At 38.9% G+C, this 17,596-nt stretch overlaps 1 protein-coding gene across 4 annotated transcripts in view; it reads right to left on the reverse strand.

Annotated features, from left to right (window-relative positions):
• SCAPER (S-phase cyclin A associated protein in the ER) overlaps positions 1-17,596 on the reverse strand; it is a 136,245-nt gene that overhangs the window by 86,011 nt on the left and 32,638 nt on the right. For all 4 annotated transcript variants that reach the window (XM_002192032.7, XM_030281052.4, XM_030281053.4 and 1 more), the window contains 10 exons: positions 16,424-16,594; positions 15,893-15,968; positions 15,342-15,459; positions 14,931-15,042; positions 14,331-14,471; positions 12,212-12,367; positions 11,923-12,065; positions 8,396-8,477; positions 8,129-8,281; positions 6,862-6,969 (listed from right to left, as the gene is read on the reverse strand). In XM_002192032.7, coding sequence (XP_002192068.6) covers positions 6,862-6,969; positions 8,129-8,281; positions 8,396-8,477; positions 11,923-12,065; positions 12,212-12,367; positions 14,331-14,471; positions 14,931-15,042; positions 15,342-15,459; positions 15,893-15,968; positions 16,424-16,594 — 1,260 coding nt within the window. The remainder of the gene's footprint in view (positions 1-6,861; positions 6,970-8,128; positions 8,282-8,395; positions 8,478-11,922; positions 12,066-12,211; positions 12,368-14,330; positions 14,472-14,930; positions 15,043-15,341; positions 15,460-15,892; positions 15,969-16,423; positions 16,595-17,596) is intronic.

Genomic DNA, 17,596 nt, shown 5'->3' on the forward strand with positions numbered 1-17,596 from the left:
CACAGTAATTCTTCATCATCAAGAGATCAAATACTATTATAGGACCACAAGTGATGATCCACTCCAAAATATGAAGAATCATAAAAAGGAAGAATATGAATATTAATATTAAATAATAAGTGTTATTAGAGGTGCTATATGTATAAAACCAGGTTATAATGTAATGAATTTTCAAATATTATTTTCTCAAAATAATTTCTCAAGATTTTAATTATTCACATTTCTGTGCTAGACTGTACTTTAGAAGATGAGTTGAGAGCACTAAAAAACTTTTATTGTTCATTCAAAACTGAAGAGTGTCCTTTCATTGTACAACTAGGTTTTGCTTGACATCTGGGATTTATGGTTTTTTTTTCCATGAGGGACTAATCCTGTTTTTCAGCGTGCCCAATCTAAAAACTATTTTTACTGCTAATAGTGACTGTCCTTTCAGTCACCTTGCTCATCCATGGATTCAATGACACGACAGTCTGCCACTAAGATAAATAACAAATAACATTTTTAATAAGAGCTTTAAGTATTTCTTCTGATTTTTAATACCATTCCCCCTTGTCACTCCAAAACGTGGGGACAAAAGGCAAAGTAAAGGTGTCTCTGCTCTGTGGTGAGAATTCTGCATCCTGGCCATGGAAAGCATCCCTGCAGATGAGGGAGGAAAGCTGGAAGGCACTGACACTATCCTCTGGCTGCAAGCACAGCAGAGAGAAAGGGGGAGATCACAGTGCAGCTGGGCCTGCCAGCAGTAGTTTCTTTTACTGGTTGTGGATATTCAAGATGCCCAAGCCAAAAATAGGAAGGGTGCAGCAGCTGGCAGTGATCTATCACAATTAAAGGCACAGCCAATAAATGATTAATCACATAAGTTTTTGCCAAGAAAAACAATACTTTATAATAAATTAAAGGTAAGAAGCTATTGCTATGCAAAGTACAAAAAACTAGAATTGATGTATGGGGTACTGAGAGACCTTCTGCAAACTGCAACATGGATTAGACTTTATCATCATTGATTTTCATGACAATGTCTTCTAGGACAGAATTATTCACAGCAGAATGACATGGCCAGAGCTCCTGGACTGAAAGGACCACAGGTACCCCTAAGGTATGAAGCATCCATAAAAATGAACCACAGATGCCTGGTGTAATTCCACCCCTCTAGCAACACACAACTCTGCTCTAAAAACATCCTTCCTTCCTCAGGAAAAAAAAAAAAAAAAAATGAGTAAAGCCAACTCAGCCAGAACCTGAAGCTTTACTGGGATGGGGAGTTCTTGTTTGGAAGTGATTTACAGCTTGTTTCCCCTGAGCAACAGAGAAGAAAAATGTTGGAGAACTATAATAAGATGCCAAGAAAAAAAAAGAATTTACTACGAAGTCAGTGGATAAAGTAAACAGCAATATTGTTCTACATAAGGCCAAAACACATGCACCACCACACAGCCCAGAAATGGCTGCAGTACCACCAGAGCTGGGCCAGGCCATCTCCCTGCGCTGGAATGGCCATAATGGAGCAGCCAAATGCCAGGAGAGATGCAGGGCAAACACCAGGGCAAGGCTGGACACACTGGGCACTGCCAGAGCTGTGGCTGCCCCTGAATCCCTGGAAGTGTCCCAGGCCAGGCTGGATGGGGCTTGGAGCAACTTGGGAGAGTGGAAGGTGTCCCTGCCCATGGCAAGGGTGGCTCTGGAGGAGCTCTCAGCTTCCACCCCAAAAACGGATAGACGTGTAACATACATCTGAATGACTGTTCCAGAATAAAAAAAGAGAACTATTAATTGTGTATAAAGGCTTTTAAAAGCTACATACCCACAGGTATAAACCTTTCAAACTCCTCTATTAGATGAAACTAAAACTGTGACCCTGCTTAATATTGTTATTTTCCATTTTGCTTAATCATATCTTTAAGGCTACCAAACGAGTTCATAAAACACTATTCTTCCTTTAAATACAAGAATTTGAAAACACCCTGATTCAGAAAGGAAAACAAAAGCTATTTTTCAATACTGCAAAGCCTAAAGCAACAAAACAATAGTTATATACAATTTAATTGGAATGAAAACATAGTGTATTTGAGAAAATAATAATTAGCAAAATCCTAGCACCACCATGTGTCTAGACAAGAAAAATCCTTGTAAATACAGATGAAGAGCAGCAAGGGTTAGACATTAAGGTATTGCCACATCTTTTTCCCTCAGTAGTTTCCTCTGCAAGAAATAATGGAAGCAGCACACATCTCTAGGAAAACAGCTTGATTTCTTTCAGAAAAATAACTTCTAGCTCCTAATATCTAAAAACCTTATAGAACTTCCAAGTGCTGTGACCAGGAGCTCTGGTTGTGTGGGGTTCTGGCTGCAAAGCTCACCTGGCTGGCACAGCACGCAGCAAGGGCTGATGGCTTTACCTGGGCAGCTGCCAGCCAGGAGGCACTCTGTAAATCAGAGCTGGGCCAGGACAGGCTCCCACTGCAGCCCCAGCCAGCTGGGCAGCCACATTCCACAGGGAGCTTTAGCCACTGGGCAGCAGCTTTTTTTAAAGGAACGTGTGTGGCCTCAAGTAACCAGGTCTTTATATAAATCCTCACATTTTAACGCTGTCAGTCTTCAGACAACAATCACCTCTCTGCTCCATCACGGGATTATGGTTTCATTTGATCTAAATACACTTCTTAGAAGTTCTTTGTTGCCTTTATATAATGACAATAGAATCAGTTTTCTCTCCTGATAAGAAAAAGCACATTTTTCACAAATGCAAACAACAGTTCATTAATATTCCTTCATCCTTCTTTGGAATACATAAAAGTGTAGCATGCACCTTATATAAATTAACCAAGCCCTGCAGAGTTATCTATTGCATCTGGTTTTCAGAAGAGCTTTTCACTTATTAGAAACATTCATAGACCACATAGAATGACATGATTTATATTCTGAAAGTCCTTTTAAACCATGGCACTTAAACGCCAGGAGATACAAAGACAGCTGGGACAATGGTTCAAAGGGAGCTCTTGGGTGTATTTCTCCAAATAAACCAGGAGAGATGAGAAAGGCAAAGGCAAAAGGGAAAGCAGAGGGGCATAAAAGTGCCTAAAAAGTGCCTGTAGCTCCTAAGATCTGTAGGAGCTACAAGTAGGAGAAAACATCTACAAGATCCTTGCAGAGACTCCTCAGCCTAATGAAATCACCAGGTGTTGTCCTATGGCTTTTGCAGGCACCTTTTTAGTGAGGCCTTTGTGTCACACACGCTTTAATTCAGCAAAGCAATTAGTCAGGACTACCAACATACTAATTGATTCCAGTGAAGTCAATGAAAGCAAATTGCTTACACTGTTTACATCTTTTGCTGAACTAAAAGCAAGGTGGATGTTGAGAGAGAGGACGGGAAATCAATAAGCACAGAAAACAGCAGTGCAAAAGCAGGAGAAGCTGAGAGTTTGATGGAAGCAGCCAGGCACTTAAGCAGCGAGATAATGTAGGCAGCATGCTCTTACTGCACTGGAGATAATGCTGAGAGGATGTGGGCCAGTGGGAGCACTGAAAGCTTCAGAAATATACTGAAGATGACTTTTAGCCTGCTGCCAGTTTTACCACCTAGGTGAATTAATGTATCTACAAGAGGCCAGACAAAAGCAAAATTACAAAAGAAGAAACTAATGTGGACAGAACTTAATTTGCTTTTGCAGGATAACCTCTGTTAGAAAGCCAAGAGATGTTTGCTGTAAGAGAAAGCTACAACTGTTTCAGCTGCAGACTAAGAAAGCCCCAGATGAAGAAAACCCAAAAGGCTGACATGCAATGAAGCTGCCACACAAACTGAGAAAGAACTTCATGCTTTTTCATTTTTGTATCTTTATTCACAGCAAAACGATTTTCTTTGTATGTTTCACATCCACAAATGAATGCACCTTCCTGATGGTCTAATCCCAGCTGTCAGCTCCTGCACCTGACATGCTGGAATTAAGTACAAAAAGCACTTAATGTCAAACCAGTAGGACAGTGCTCCAACATGAAGTCTGCTTTTACCTCTGAAAATGTCTCTAAAATTACAGAATTTATAGACATTACAGCAAAGAGAAAATCCCTAGAATACAACAGCTTATTTTTATTTCTGGCAAGATCAACTCCTACCACCCACCTGGCCCAGAGGAATCAGTGTCCACGACCATTGAGAAGTTTTTAACTATTTGCTTACAGCCAAATTAACCAAGAAAAATCCTTACTGTGTGAAGAAAAATTATACAATCATTTGCTTCAATCAGTTTCCAAAGCCTTGAAGAGACATCTAAATCTGAGTTACCAATATGGACAAAATTAAAGTATTTCAAATCTTGTGATTTCTCAAGTAATAGTAAAGAAATTCTATAATCAGATTAGAATTTTTAAAAGGTTTCTTTCCAGGCAGCTATCTAATATACTGAAGAGGCTGAACACAAAATGAGTCAAAGATCAAGAGTAAGTTATCTGAGGTGTCAAGTGCATAAGGCTAAAGGTGAAATTTTATCAGGTCAAAGGTGATATAAATAAAATCTTTTATGTCAAAGAAGAAGGGTCACAGACAAGACATATATAATCTAAAGACATCACAGATGACAAGTAATAACTTTAAGCAGCACAAGTGTGTTCTCACTAGAGTTACCTTCACTGACTGAAAAATTGAAAACAGTGATAAATAAGTAACTATGACTATTACAAAGCTTCCCTGGAGTATGGGTTCACTTCTGTATAAAACTTTGGAATGTTTTTCTCAAGTATTTCAAAACATGAGAATCCTTTAGTTGTGAGGTTGGCATTAATTATGCTTGCTGAATAAAGGAATACACAAAGCAGATTGCTCTGATTAGTAAAACTACTTTCCTACTCTACATTGCTCAGATCTATAACGTCTTACTACTGCTCTTTGAAAAAAAAAAAAGTAATAAAAAGCAAAGAAGGCCTCAGACCTGGAAAATTTCACATTACAATAATATAGCTCAGAGTTTTATACTTTGACTAACTGAAAAACAGCCATAAATAATATATAAAATACCTAACAATGGAAGCGCCCATACATTGCCAGTATGCCAAATACTATCCACCATCTTGATTAAGGATATTGGAATCTGCTATAGTAATTCTCAAACTGTTCATTCAGTTAAAATTGCTCTCTCGTTTCTCTCCTGCATTATTCAAGAAATACATACATTTAAGCTTCATCTAGGTCTTAAGTTCTCATCAAAATGTTTTGCTGAGAAACCCTGGATTCAGGTACAAAAATCAGGATCTTTGTGCCCTCTAGTGGAACTTCTGTTTCCCCAGCTGGGTGCAAAGGCAGCTGCAGGTACCTGATTCTGTTCTCCAGAAACTGGAATTGCTCAGCTATCAAATGAGATGTGGAGAGTAATGCCCAGTAATGTAATGTAATGTAATGCCCAGTCACAAGGAAATCCAGTCCAGTGTTCCTCCAGATTCCTCTGAGCCAGCTGCCCAGCAAGACTTCAGGCACCAGTGGCCAGACAGGTACCAGCAACGGCCAGAGAGATCCAAGAAAATGTCAATCCATACTTGGGCCTGCCCACAACAGGACAGATTCTGGAAAATCTCACAGCTAGTATCTTCAGGCAAACAGGTGCAGTATGGAGAGTTCCCACACATATACACCAGGTAAGCCTGGCACCTAAAATCCCAATCCAAACCATATAACTCCCACTAACCACTGCCCAAGGGGAAGAAAAGAACGGAGAAACCAGCTTATGTACTTTCATTACAGCTAGGAAGGGGCAGGAAAGTGAAACTCGACAAACATTTATTGTTCCAGACTACTGTGCTTCTCCAGTTATCTTTTCCTGCTTTTTCAGTGATAATCACCTCTGTGGTTTAAGTACTTCAGAGACCTAACTCTCCAAAGCTTTTTAAAAAGGAAAACACGTTACAACCAGATGTAAGAAGCTGAAAATAGAGAATATTTCAGTAAATAAAAATAGTAAAAGAACTGTGAAAGAAAGTGAAAAAATCAGAACTATTGGACAGTGTCATCTGAATCAGCCTGGCTGGAAATAGATTTCCAAACACAAGTTCAATCTGAATCAGTGCTGAAGAACTGGCTTGCACACTATTTCCTCCTAACACCTGACAGATATAATACAGGGCATTCATAAATGTTTTGGATGTGGTAGAACCCAAATTCTCATAAAAAAGGCCTTGACTTAATACTGTAGTTGAATTCTGGCAGCAGCAACAAAAAATTACATGAGACAACTACACAGATGTCCTTTCTACAAAAGAGTCACCTCTTGGTGTAGTGTAAAATGTAATCAATGCTTCCTCAAAATCACTCTAAATGCCAAATCTTCCAAAGAAGCTACTGAAAAACTATTATTCTTATTATTATTCTATCTATTATCATCTATTAATTATTAACTATTATTATATCTTATTATTAATACTTCCAAAATGTTTCAAATCTTACATTTTTAAGTCACTTAGCACTACAGTTTTCAGCATTATGGACCTTGATGCACAGGATAGCACACCTGCTCACCTAGAAAAGGTCTAAGAGATTTTAAGCAACAAGAAGAAACAAAGAAAATAACAGGATGGTGACAACTGTAACGTAAGATTTTTAGGATGAAAAGACAAATGTAGTGACACGAAAAATGCCTTCAACTAACAGAAAAGCAATTAGTCACATTTTATAAAGGATCAACTTCAAGTGGCAATTGCCTGCAGTATATGAATGCACTGTTTCTTTCATTTCTCTTCATTGGTAGTCTGCTATGATTCCCATGCTAACAGAAACAGTTTTGTTCAACTCCTTTTTCAAGGCTTTCAAGCTACTCAGCTGAATGGCATTTAAAACCAGAAGTATTACAGAAAAAATAGCACAAAACTTACCACTTCTTCATCTGAAAGCTCTCGTCCTTGTATACTACTATTTTCTCTCACGGCTTGTTGGTGTTTTTTCCCTTTAATGTGGCTGAAAAGATACACTTCTGATGAAATCTGTAATGACAATAACTTAGTAGTTATTTTTCCTTTGCAAATTCCATAATGTATAAATAGCAGTACTTTAAACGTAATCTAAAACATGCCAATTTGTCAGGGCTATGTTCAAAAATTCAAGCACAGTACTTCACTCCTCAAGTTAATTTACATAAACATCTTTTATGCAGGACTTAACAGTAAATTACAGAATGATTTGCTAGCCAGCAGTGTAACAATAAATTAAAAAATACATTAGGCTCTCCTCCCATTTTCACTTCAATCTAATTTCATAGATTGGAGTTTCATTCTGAAATGCAAGATCAGTGACTACACAAGACTCCAGTCTGCTGAGACTGAGTTTCTGTTCCAGCACTGCCTGAGGTGATCCCGTGCAATCTTGCTTAATGCAGCAATTAAAGGAAATAATGCTCAGTGGCATGTAAGGCTCTGACAACGCACAATCTCTGCAAAGCAGTGACAGCAGTTATCAGTAAGAGACCTCCCAGCTCTGGCCCAGTGGCTGTGTGGCTTCTCTCCCTCACCATTCCTGGGACAGGGAGGGCAGGCACAGGCAGAGAGCCCTGGCTGAGGTTGGGACACTACCAAGCAATGTCCTTGGCTTCCAACAGCAACCAAAAAAGTCAGACACCAAAGGCAGCGAGGAGACAAAGAGAACACTCCTTTTCCTGTCCAACACTTTCAAGCGTCCAACCAAACTCAATTCAAGAACTTCTGGAGCTTGATGTGGTTTCTCTGTGAATTTCAGTCCAACAACACTTAACCAATCAGCCCCTGAACTCACAGTAAATTCAAGTACCCACAGCATCTTACAACATGCTCCCAGCTCAGCTGCCTATGTAAAGGAACACATTCCTTACTTTGCTTTAAATCTGCTTTTTAACTACCTTCTTCCTTCTGATGCTCCTGAGTTCTTGCTTCTCTCAGCAGTGCTCAGTGCTCAACTGAGCACTGCACAGAGTCTCCATTCTATTCACAACTCTACAGACCTTTTAAATCTTCCCTAACCCACCTGATTCATGGACAGAAGAATAAGATGCACTTTTCACAAAAGCAGGGCAGGGGTACAGTAAATGTTCAAGTGAGTGAAGCAGAACTTGTAGCTTCACGGCTTGGGTTGGTCTTGCAATTCCAGCAATGTCCCCTCTGCCCAACTCACCATGACATTGCACAATGAACACTGCTTCTTTCGCTCATAGGGTGTGAGCTTTGGTGCATAGTCAGTATTAGCATGTCTTCCACTACTGAGCTCAGCTGCTTTCTCTTTTCTCTGTTCAATTTGTTCCATGTGCCTCCTAATACTTTCATCATGCTGAATGGAAAATAAACAAAGCAACGAAGAGAAAACATATTGAATGGCAGCAAATGGAACTGAACTGTGCAAAGAAATATTGATGTATTTTTCAACTAATGTATCCTTTTATACCTTCAGTTGAATCTTCTTCTGCAGTTCTTCCATGGCTTCCTGCTGAGCTGCGGTAAGAGCTGCCAACCTCTCTTCTCGATCTCTAACCAAAAGATAGTGAGTATAGGGAGAATTGGTATCAATGCAAAGCATGAATAATACTGACACATTTCTGTTTGGAATGGAGAACAAGAAAACCAAAAATGAAGTTGAAGATGGTTCAGTAGAAATAAAAGCAACAAAAAACAGCTTAGAGAATATGGACATTTTAATTTGAATGACTTAATAGACACTTGAACCTTTGTAGCAGAACCTGGATCACACCTCAGTCCCAATCACAGCAATGATAGTCAAGAAGATGCCCCAAAGAGCGATGAATGTGAAACCCTGTCACCACTTGCATCCTTCAGCCAAGGGCTGCAGTCACTGAATAAATGGGGAAGAGCAGACAACAAATTGAAAAACTCCCGTTGCAGCACTCAGGGCAGTGCTTTATAAAACGTTCAATGGCAGAAATTTAAATATAGAAACTCCCAGAAAAGCTCTGACCAACAGAATCACCCGGTTGAAGAGATTTAGATTTTTTTTCTGAGAAAAGAACAAGTGTGTAACTTGACTTGTAACCATGACCATTAAGCAGAAACCCGCAGGTAGAAGTTGCATCAAGAACAACTTCCTAGTGGTCAGTAAGCCAAGGGAACAACTAAATTCTAAAGAGGAAGAAAGTCAGCTACTCATGCTGTTTATACAAACAAAATCTGTAAAATGAGATGGGAGAGAAGCCTGGCAGCTCTGAAGTGCCAAGACATAATAAAGGCTCTGGGTAACACTGAGCTATGAAGGAGTCAACCAAAGCCATCAGCCATCTTTTCAAAAAGCATTCAAAAATTAAAGGAGCCTGAGTGGCAAAACTAGAGAGCCTGACATAAGGACTATTATCCAAACTGCAGTGGATTTTGTCATGTGTGGATTCCTGTTTGTCTGGGTTTTTAAACAGAAATCTGACAGAAAAAAACAAGATCAGTTCCATAAATGTAGAAGTAACATTTTTAAAACAAAAAGCCACAGAAAATATAAAAGCTGATAGGAAAGAAGACAGCAGAGGAAGTAAATCAATTATAAACATTAAAAATTTTTCTTTCAGAGAGAAAAAGTGAACTCTTCCAATCACTGTGTGAGAGGGGTGAGGAGGAGATTACAGATGAGAAGCATTAGGTACATGTATTATCATCCCTGAGGTACAGAAAGGAAAACTGAACTACAAGCTTGTTTTAATTGTTTCTTTCAGTCTGCACTTTTACACATTTGTTTAATGCTACAAACTACAACAGATTATTACGATTTCATACTTCAGGCTAATGATGTTTTGTGTTTGAAACAAAATTTTCAAGTTTCCAATTATAAAGCATCAACACAACTCCTGCACCAGCACTTCTGAAAAGCATTCTTTTTCCATGGTTTGGGTACTTTATACAGTTTTATGATTTCTATTGACAAGAACAACATTTTCTGTATTGTGGATTTCAACCCTCTGGAATATAAAATACTTTGTAATTACAACTAAAACCTTATGGAAACAAGTTAAGGGTAGAGGAGCTTTTGAAGTCAGTTTTAAGTACACTATTCCATTCGTACAGATGTTTGAATCACCAACAGACACATACAGTAAAGCTTATACTGAAGGAACTTTAAGCAGACACTGCAAAAATTGCTCATTCCAGCCAGCACTGAATCTTCAGGATACAAGCCAAATCCTAGCTACAGGAAAAAACTCAATGAAACACCAAATGATACCTCCAAGGTTCCACCAAAACACACTGCAATCCAGGATGAAAGGGACAGGACAGCCAGATTCCTGTCAAGCTCATCCCTCCCTGAGCTTCAAATCCAGGACACTGAGTCCTCCCCTCACTTTGCTATGTTAGAGGAACCTCAGAACTGTTCTGAGGGAGATGTAATGACTGACAGAACAGAATCACCACATTGTAAGGCACTGCATAAATTCTTACCTACTCTTTCCCAAAATTAAAAAAAAAAAAAAGGAAGAAAAAAAGAAAAAAATCTCTTGTGTAATTAATACTTGGCAAAGAAAAAAAAAAGAAAAACAAGTGCAAGCACGGTACTGCAATATCAAGTACAAAGGGTTTAAAAACTGTTAGAGCAACAAACACAGAGATTTGCTGACACACAATAGCAACAGAAGGCAAATGGAAACTGCTTCTCTTCACAACTCGTAAGGAAATTAATGGGGGTGCAACAAAGCGATGGGGTAGATTTAACACTGATTAAACTCTAAGAGCAATGAATTTTATGCTTGAAGATTTTCAACAGGCTCTAACTGTAGAAGGCCTTAGAAGTCAAAGATGTCAGTAGGGCAATTATTGACCATTTGCTTACTTTCAGGGTTTCCTCAAATTTCAGAAAGATGTAGAAGCCTTACACATGCAGGGTCTATCTTCCCAAAATACCATAACCAAATTCTCCATTAGTCCTAATCTTCCTCCAGTATTTGCAAATGAGAATAAGATCCTGAAGGATCCCTTCCAACTCACTCAGTCTTGGGTGATTTTGGCTCAATACACTGAGGAAAGGTCCTTAAAGCCCCAGCAAAGGCTACAGATCCTGCCCAGAATTCATTACACATCTAATGGAAAGCTGAATCTCTTTATGATGTCACTCAGGACTTCAGAAGATGAAAGGTGATCAATGCGTCTGAATATTTTACTTGGGGGGAAAAAATCCTCTTCATGACAATTTTGAAGAAAACAAGCCATGACATTAAAAACATATCAAGAACCATTAGTAAACATCCCTCACAGAAAAAAGCTTAACTTTTACCAAGGTTTTAAGGAGTGCTTGTGGCAGGAGAACTGCAGGAAAAGAGGGAGAAAGAGGAGGTGAATACAAAGAGAATTGGTAAACTAAACAAGCAGAATGCATCAGACTGGAAAGCAAACCTGTCTTACACACCAATATTCATTCTCCCTGAACCTCAAAAGGAAGAGAGAGAAGAGTCCATGTGAAGTCCCCTTTATGAACTTTTAATTATGGGCAAAACTATAAACAAAGTAGTTCACGGGCAGAATTAATGAAGCCTGATTTCCTGGCTGTGTGCTTCAAAAGCATAATCTTTGGTGTCTATAACAATATGGAATCAATTTGATGCCAGTAAGTCCAAAAGTTTCTGAAGAGTGGAGGAAATGGAGAACATGGGTACATCAATCTTGTTGCCTTTGAAAACTAAGGTGAAATATGAAAAAGACAAATTATTATAAGGTCTTGTCTGCAATAAAACTAAGAAAAATATAATAAAATACAGCCTTACAACTTATATTGTGCACATATGTAAGGAATACAAAAATATAGTACAGAATTTATGGTGACTCACCTGATTTCTTCTTTCAAGTCATTCATCAAGCATCCTTATTAGTGATACTTTTTAAAATCCTAAGCTTGACAAGCCAGGAAGGTACTGCTGTTGCAGAGCAGGTACAGTTTGCTGGGGAGGATAATGGTGAAGGGAGCCAAAGAAATAATTGCAAAGTTACCTGGCCCTCTCCCGTGCTGCATCTTCTCGTGCTTTCTCCTTCTCTTGCCTCTGCTGTTCAATCCGTGCTTCCTGCTCCTTCCTCTTCATCAGCAGCTCCTCCACCCGGGCCTGCCGCTCCGCTTCCAGGGCTCTCTTGCGCTCCTAGCCAGGGAAAAGCGAATCCTCATTGCTCTTTTAGGCATGAAACACACAGGAATCAAAAGAAACTTTAATGTCTGCAGAGCCAAACTGAAACACAAACCTGTATTTCATTGTGCCCCTGCAGCTACAGACCCATCCCATCCCACCTGAACTGCCTCATCCCGCGCCTGCTTCTCCTCCTGCCTCCGCTGCCGCTCCTCCTGCAGCTCATTCAAGCGCTGTTCGTACTCCTTCAGTTTGTTCAGCACGTCGTGGCGCTTGTTCTGAGCTTCCAAGGTGTTTATAAAAGCGATTTCATTGACCTGAAAACAATCAGAAACTGTAAGAAAAGACCCAAGAAGCTGAAATAGGTTTCATCTTGGGGAATTTCATCCATTTGTTAATTATCCACTTGATCATTAAACTGATGAGACATTTCTCTAGAATGGGTTGGGAAACCATCAACTTGAGAATAAGTCTTTAGGTTTTGTAATGATTTTTTATTGTTTTGTTTTGTTTGTTTTAAACAAGACAGACCATGGAATATAAAAAGAAAATTTGAATTGTATCAGAGAAACAGAAACTTTGGGTAAAATACAGAAAAGTTCTCTCAATTCTATCAGCATCGAGACTTCATCAGTCCATTCTCTAAGTCACAAAATGTGTAATATTAAAACTCAGATGGATAAATCAGTAAAATACACAAGTGCTAGTAGAATCCAACAGGGCTTTTGAACTAACTTTAAATACATGTGAGCTTACTGGTCAAAAAAGTCTAAGTATACATAGCATGAATAAGAAAAAACTGAACAAGCTCATGGTCTAATATTACTTATTCATATAGCCTGTTTCATGAACATGACATGTATTATCTTTTTCAGCCATAGGACAGTGGCTGAAAACCAAACAAACGTGACATACGAACAAAAAAAAAAAAAAAACCAAGAAAAGGTTAGCTTAAAAGAACTTTAATGTGTACACTAAATAAAACAGGTAAAGAGAACACATATGGACAGACAAAAACAGATAATGAAAAAGGGTGGTAGGATCATGTTTGTAACTTTGTTTACTGACTAGAATCCATTTACAGGATGGCTTTTACAGGTCAGTAAACAAGCAAGCACTGGGAATTTAGATAACCAACTGGGCAGCAACAGTTACCATGGTCTGCAGCTATCCTACTCATCAGCTATTTCTCTAAAGCCTTCTGGCCCAATTAACCTTGATTTCCAGAAAACAAGAACCTCATGAGGCAGCAGATACCACACACTTAAACACATACAATATTTGAAACATCTGCTTATCTGGGAAACTATGGCAAGTGTGATTTAGTTAATATAATTACAGAAGTCACACTGGTGTAATGGAATAGTAATCAATGTACAGCAGACTAAATTAGGTAGTCTTGAAATCCTTTTAATCCAAGAGAGAAACAGCAACTAAGTAAACAAGTGCAATCAGTCTTCTTGTGCTTACCTTGAAACACAAATGAACAGCTGCATCAACCACAGCTGAAATACATGCTCATCATTGAATGAAACAGTTTCAAGGAGATGCATGTATCTTCACTTGGGAAAAACAGACTTTAAAACAAAATACTTACTTTCTTTTATGCTGCTTTTGGTTGGGATAGAGTTAATTCTCTTTGCAGTAGCTAGGATGTGACTATGTTTTGGATTTGTGCTTGAAACTGCTCTGACAACACAGGGATGTTTTAGTTACTGTTGAGCAGTGCTTGCATAGCATCGAGGCCACGGGACCAAAGGGATATCTGAGACCACAGGACATCATTGCAGTAACAAAACTGGGAGGAGGATGGTGTGGGGCCACCGCTCGGGGACTGGCAATTGCTTCCTTTCACATCACTTGTCTTTCTTTATCATTTCTCTCTTTGTTAAATTCCTTTTTCTTAGAATTGATTTTTCCCCACCCAGTTATTAAACTGGTTCTGTATCAATACATGAGATTTTTTGCCTTTACTCTTCTGATTCTCTCCCCCCACCCATCCCATGGGAGAAACAAAAGCAGCAAGACAATGATCAGTTCTTTGTTCAATCCATCTTTTCTCCCACACCAACCCACCATGATGTCTAATAACAGCTAAATAATTTTAAGTCATATTAGAGAAAAGTGCACCAATTAGACATCAGCATTTATCTGCTTCATGGCTCATGTGCTCATCTCTAACCTGCACTGTCCTTCACAAACTACTTCAGAGCACTCTGAGGTACAACATTAACAAAAGCATAGCTAAAAAATAGTTCCTTTGCAAACAAAGTCACTCACCTTAGCTTCTTCCTCTTGTGCCTTTTTCACAATTGCTTGTAGCTGCACTTCACGTTTGAATTCTGCATGGAGTAACTTCTCCTCCATCATCCTGCGTCTTTGATCTAACAATTCTTCTTTCCATTTCCTCACATCTTTCTCCTACACACAAGGAGTCAATTCATTACTAATACACCATCTAACAACAGGGCCTGAATTTTCCTCAGGATTTTCTAATCTTTGAAGGTTTCTTCACAGGAACAAAATACTTTCATGCCCTACAGAAAGCCTGCCTTAAGTTTAACTCAAAGTACACTGCTTCAGCTTGGTGAGTTTTATCATTTCTGTTGAATACATGCAACACATCTCTCCTCCTGTGATACTAAGGAGACTGTCTGCATTTGAGATCATCTCCTATAAAATAGTCAAGAAGTTCATTATTTGAAATAATGCTTTATTTAATTGCTGTGATGCACAAGTCAGCTGTGAAAACTATGTAAACTCAGACTCAGATAACAATTTCATTTCATCATTAGTTTGAATCTCCGATATGTCCACTACATGGAAAAAATCCTTTCCTGAAAGGTAGCAGAGCAGCCCTTTACATCACAGAAAGCTTACCCTCTCTATTAATTTCTGAAGCTTCAGTGCCTTCTCTTCACGTAACTTTTCTCTCAGCTGCTGAGCTTTCATTTGTTTCTCCTCATGCTTCTTTTTGGATTCTGCTATTGTTCTTTTAATAAAACCAAATAAGAGAAAAAGCAAGTTAGACAATATTAACTGACAGTGCAGCAAACATTTCTATGCCATTTCACTAAGAGAAAACAAATAGGCCACTGGAGGGCAATTATTTCCTGTAAATGTGTAGTTAGCAGACAATGAAGTACAAGCATACTCATGAAAAAAAATATAGAGATTTCTGTAGCACTTTCCACCCAGAGACTCAGAGTATATTTCTGAAGAGTTTCCAGCAGCCATGAGTTAGGCTGCCTGTTTTCCCTGGCTGACCCAGGCAGGCACCAGCTGCAGCACCTCTTGCGTGAGGGTGAGGAGAGTTTCTCGTGCATGTGGATCCCGTGGCCAGGGGGACGCGCGGGCTCCTCCTCCACTCTGTCTCCCCAGGAGTTGCTCTGGCGCCATGACTCACGAGCTGTACAGGTAAAAACAAAGGTGGGGATAATTTAAATACACTTTTCTACAAGAAATGCCAATAATTATTTTCTCTAGTTCTCTCTCAGATGAGCTTCCTTGGGCCTAGATGCAAATACAGACTGAAGCATCCTTAATATCTGTTCTTTTTTAATGCTTAATGATTTTTTTACACTTTTATCCAGATGATAATATAAAACAGGATTAAAAACCGTAAAATCATAATTGAGAGACGCAGAAAGAGAGCTGAAGAACAATGAGATATAGAGACAGTTTAAACACATCTTTCCTCAGGAAACAACAGGGAAAATAAGATTACATTGGAATATGTCAGGCAAACTTCTAAAACCTTAACTGGCCATGAATAAAACACGCATTTTTCTATATTTTAGCTGTCAATTTCCATGTAAGCACCGTAATATACAAAAATTTACCTTCATAATCTGCCAGAACATCATTCCAGTCCATAGACAAACCACAGAAGGATATGCTTCCATTGCCCATATTAGCCTGAAATTTAATATGAACCAGACAGTAAAAACATAAACCTTAACTCGCAGGTGCACACACACATTAAAGAATGCCAGCTCAGCAATATTCAGCAATGTTTCCAAACAGAACTGGCCATCCCAAAGGTCAATGCCATTCCTGCTGTGACAGTAAAAATGAAGACTTCTGCTTCATCTACTCTTCCACAGTAGCAATGCACATAACAAACCTCAGCTCCCCCAGAAATGAGCAGCAGGACACTGACTGCGAGCTTAGAGGGCTCTGTACCACTCAGTAGTACAGTGCTGCTGAGTTTAGCAAGACTAAATATCCCTCAGTATGGGATAATTATTACATGGCACTATTTCACAAGTCAAACAGATTACTTCAACACCAAAACAAACACAAACAAATTCTATATTCATTCTCCACTGACAACTAAGCTTTAATCTGGGTAGAGTAAAATGGACACTCACAGAGAAGTCACTGTCATTGTCAGTCTCTATGTTAATGTCATTGTTTTCCTCTGCCTCAATCTCTCTGGTTAACTGCTCCTCCTCTGCAATAGCACTGGCAATGGCTTCTTCATTTGCCTTCTCCAGCCGATCTGCTAATTCTTCTTTCTTAGCCAGGACTTCTGCCATGGACTGGAGGAAACATGACACCAGAAAAATAACCAAAATCAGTTACAGGCACAAAAAGGAGGATTCCACATAGTTAACATGAATGGTATGATATTTTGTTCAACTTCTCTTTACTTACAGTTTTACTGATATATTTTGTGAAGGTAGCTGAAAATACAAACCCCACTAAAAGTGTTAGCAACTATTAACTCATTTAGTAATTTCATGAAATACAAAATTAATTATTCACATAATTAAAAAACTTATTCTACCAACCCTGCCACTAAAAGCACAAAGACAGATAACCTGCAATTACTGTTTTAAATACTTACTCTTAGGGACTAAGCAAGGCATACTCTGAGACAAGAGTGCACGCCATGCTGTCACCTCTACAAAAGGAACCATGCTCCAAAGTACTATTTAAAGATGGAGATGATCTGCATGAACTGTATCTGGAAAGTTCACTATAGTTAATATGATGGAATCTCAGGCTGTACTTGTTTTCAAACATTAATTACAAAAAAGTGGGGCAAAAATGTACTCCTGGATATGCTGATTGTCTTTCCTTCTCTACTGTCCAGCATTAATCAGACAACTTCCACTCCAGTACCAAACAATGTACCACAATACACAAAATGGTGCTTCAGTCTAATCTGAAGCAGTAAAATCCTTCCAAAAGACACAGGTGCCACCAAACTGGCAGCATCCTGAACTGTTAATAACCGAGCATGTGAAACAATGTTAGTGGGTGAGATGCCTGAAATCTGCTCTAAAAGCAAAGAGGTACTTGGCTTGGAAATTACCTAGCAGGACTTCACTTCGCAGAAGTTAAAGTGATTTACAGGAAAACTACAGCAAACCAGAGTTTTAATCTCTGTTTCTGACAAAACAAAAGCAAACCAAAACAAACACATACCCCTTAAACTCCTAAACAAAACAAAGCACCTGAAAGTATAACCTGGATTTTATGTAGTATTATTGTAACTCTCCACTCAGAGAATCCCAGTGAAACAGACACACCCTGAG

Source organism: Taeniopygia guttata, chromosome 10 (genome assembly GCF_048771995.1).
Source record: "Taeniopygia guttata chromosome 10, bTaeGut7.mat, whole genome shotgun sequence".
NCBI classification, from domain to species: Eukaryota; Metazoa; Chordata; class Aves; order Passeriformes; family Estrildidae; genus Taeniopygia; species Taeniopygia guttata.